Below are 2,741 nucleotides of genomic sequence, written 5' to 3' on the forward strand. Positions count from 1 at the left end.
TCGTATCTTCACTTGCAAGTTCAGCACGAGTTTCCACACAGGATCGACTGCACGACCCGGAAGCCAAAACATGACCTGGAACATTGCGAGGAACTGCCAGGGATATACAACCTTTCTTTACGCCTTTCCTCTGTTTACTTATTTATTCGTCTATTTTTTGGAAGAACACGAGTCACTGGAACTTTTTTTTTTAATGATATGTTTTATTTGTTCGAGTTTCGTTTGAACACACTATCGCATTCTTCTTTTCCTTTTATTTTCTTTTTTCGCGACGATAAAACATCAAACACAACCGATAAAGGAGATGGAACAGCGCTAAGGGAGAATAACTGTTTCTTTTCACACTGAACTCCATATTAGGAACACACTGAGGGTGACTTCGCGCGGCTAAAGTTTCGTCACCATCCAAATGCATGTTGCAGGGAAGAAACACCACGTCACACAGTATTTCTGTTTTCTTTTCTTCCCCAAATAGTTTTTTCTAGAATCACCATTTTCCACGAACGTTTTCACTCCTTCAGATCGTAAGTGTGAAGGGCTCTCGCGTTCGGAACGCTTCACTCGACGTAATCCACAGTGTACCCGAGGTTCTTGCGCTGCAGGAACATGAGGACCTCCCAGAAGGGCGGCCGCTGGCGGGGGTTGGGCCTCCAGCAGGCGGCCATCATGTCGTACATCTCGCGCGGGCAGAGCGGCGGCTGCGGCAGCAGCATCATGCCGGAGCCGTCGCCATGGTAACAGTGAGACACGTTCTCCAGGACGCCGTCGTCGCTGAGCTCGTCGAAGGGCTGCTGCCGCGCCATCGTCAGGATCTCCCAGAGCGTCACGCCGAAGGCCCACACGTCGCTCTTGGTGGAGAAGCGCCCCTGCAGGATGGCCTCCCACGCCATCCAGCGGATCGGCAGCAGCGCGCGCGAGTCGCTCAGGCGGTAGTAGTCGCTGGAGTAGAGCGGCCGACTCATGCCGAAGTCCGAGATCTTGACGCAGAGGCCGCCGCCCACCAGGCAGTTGCGCGTCGCCAGGTCGCGGTGCACCACGTTCAGGCTCTCCAGGTACTTCATGCCCGAGGCGATCTGCGACGAGATGTAGATGAGCGCGCCGTAGCTGAGCACGGGCTGGGCGTCGCCGCCGTCGCAGGGCACGGTGAAGCTGACGGGCGTGACGGTGCCCTCGCCCTGATGCCGCCGCAGGAACTGGTACAGGTCGCCGTGGTGCATGTACTCGAGCAGCATGCACAGAGGGTCGGCGCGCGTCACCACGCCCACCAGCCTCACGATGTTGGGGTCGTCGAGGCGGCTGAGGACGCGCGTCTCCTGCCGGAAGTCCTTCTTGGTGGTGTCCTTGGCGCCGGCGCGCAGGCTCTTCATGGCCACCAGCCGCGGCCCGTCCGCCTCCTCGATCTCGCACAGCTGCACCTGGCCGAACACGCCCTCGCCCAGGGTCTCCAGCACGCGGATGCGGTGCTGCGGCACCTCGGCCAGCGGCGGCTCCTTCCCGCCGGCGCAGGCGGCGTCGGCCACGGCGTAGATCACGGAGCCCGTCACGCCCTGGATGTTGGACGCGTGGCACAGCTGCGGCGCGGCGTAGTACTCCTGCTCGGGCGGCGGGGGCATGGCGGGCACGGGCGGAGGCAGCGGCGAGTCCTTGCGCGTGCGGATGGTGGGCAGCGTGGAGGGCGGGCGCGTGAGCGGCACGGGCGGCGGCGGCGAGTACACCTCGGAGAAGGGCGGCGGCGGCGTCATGTTGACGTCGGGCACGGCGTAGTCCACGGAGTCGTCGGTGTCGAGCGGCAGCGGGCACTTGAGGGGCGTCTCGGAGGCGGCGCCGGCGGGGCCCAGCGTGTAGTAGCCGGGGTTGTGCAGCGGCCCCTTGAACGGCTCCTGGTACATGGCCGCCGCCTCCTCGTCCATGGCCACGTGGCCGTACAGCTCGCCCTTGGCCCGCGAGTAGCCGTTGGCCATGGGCGAGAGGTTCATGTTGATGTGCAGGTCCTTCATCTTCATGGACACCTTCTTGGCGTCGACGCTGTTGATGGTCGACGGCGGCGTCTTGGCCTTCCTGGACAGCCGCACGCGGTAGTAGACGACGCACAGCGCCACGGGCACCACGGTGAAGATCACGCCCAACGTGGCCAGCCCGCCCACCAGCAGCCCCGACGAGGACGAGTGGGCGGGCACGACGGGCTGCGACTCCTGCACCTCCTCGCCCAGCACGCTCTTCTCCTTCAGCGTCTCCGTCGGCAGCGCCAGCGACTCCTCGTCCGTCAGGTTGCAGCCGCAGGGAACTACGGGGCGGAGGAGCAAAGATTATAGCTTCACGTCATTTTTCTCATGAATAAATATCAACCTCATTCAGCACTGCCAATCCAACAATCCTTTCCCACTCGAGACACCAGAACCATCTTCCCGACCCGCCCACCCCACCCCCTAAAAGGATAACCCAGCAGCTGCAAGAATGACAACACGAAAAGCGAAGAGGAAACCCAACTGACCGGAGTCGAAGGCGACCTCGGAGATCATGATCCAGCGCAGCGCGAAGAACAGCTGCAGCTTCACGAACTTGGCGGCGGCGTTGCGGAGGCGGATGGTGACGTTGCGCGCGTTCTCGAAGATGCGGTCCACCACGTACTCGTACTCGACGGCCGGCTGGGTGTCGTACCGCTCGCCGCCCACGCTGAAGGAGACGCGGGCGTGGGAGAACACCTGCGAGAACAGAGCCAAAGTCAAATCGGAGACGAACAG

General features: G+C 61.7%; 1 protein-coding gene across 1 annotated transcript in view; it reads right to left on the reverse strand.

Annotated features, from left to right (window-relative positions):
- Positions 1-482: 482 nt before the first annotated feature.
- The window catches only part of LOC119593048 (discoidin domain-containing receptor 2-like), a 26,281-nt gene continuing 24,022 nt past the window's right edge, over positions 483-2,741 (reverse strand). The window contains exons 7-8 of the mRNA XM_037941949.1: positions 2,492-2,702; positions 483-2,284 (exon numbers count right to left, since the gene is read on the reverse strand). Of these exons, the coding sequence (XP_037797877.1) occupies positions 558-2,284; positions 2,492-2,702 (1,938 nt within the window). The 3' untranslated portion in view covers positions 483-557. The remainder of the gene's footprint in view (positions 2,285-2,491; positions 2,703-2,741) is intronic.

The sequence above is a fragment of the Penaeus monodon genome, chromosome 31 (genome assembly GCF_015228065.2).
Source record: "Penaeus monodon isolate SGIC_2016 chromosome 31, NSTDA_Pmon_1, whole genome shotgun sequence".
Classification (NCBI taxonomy): domain Eukaryota; kingdom Metazoa; phylum Arthropoda; class Malacostraca; order Decapoda; family Penaeidae; genus Penaeus; species Penaeus monodon.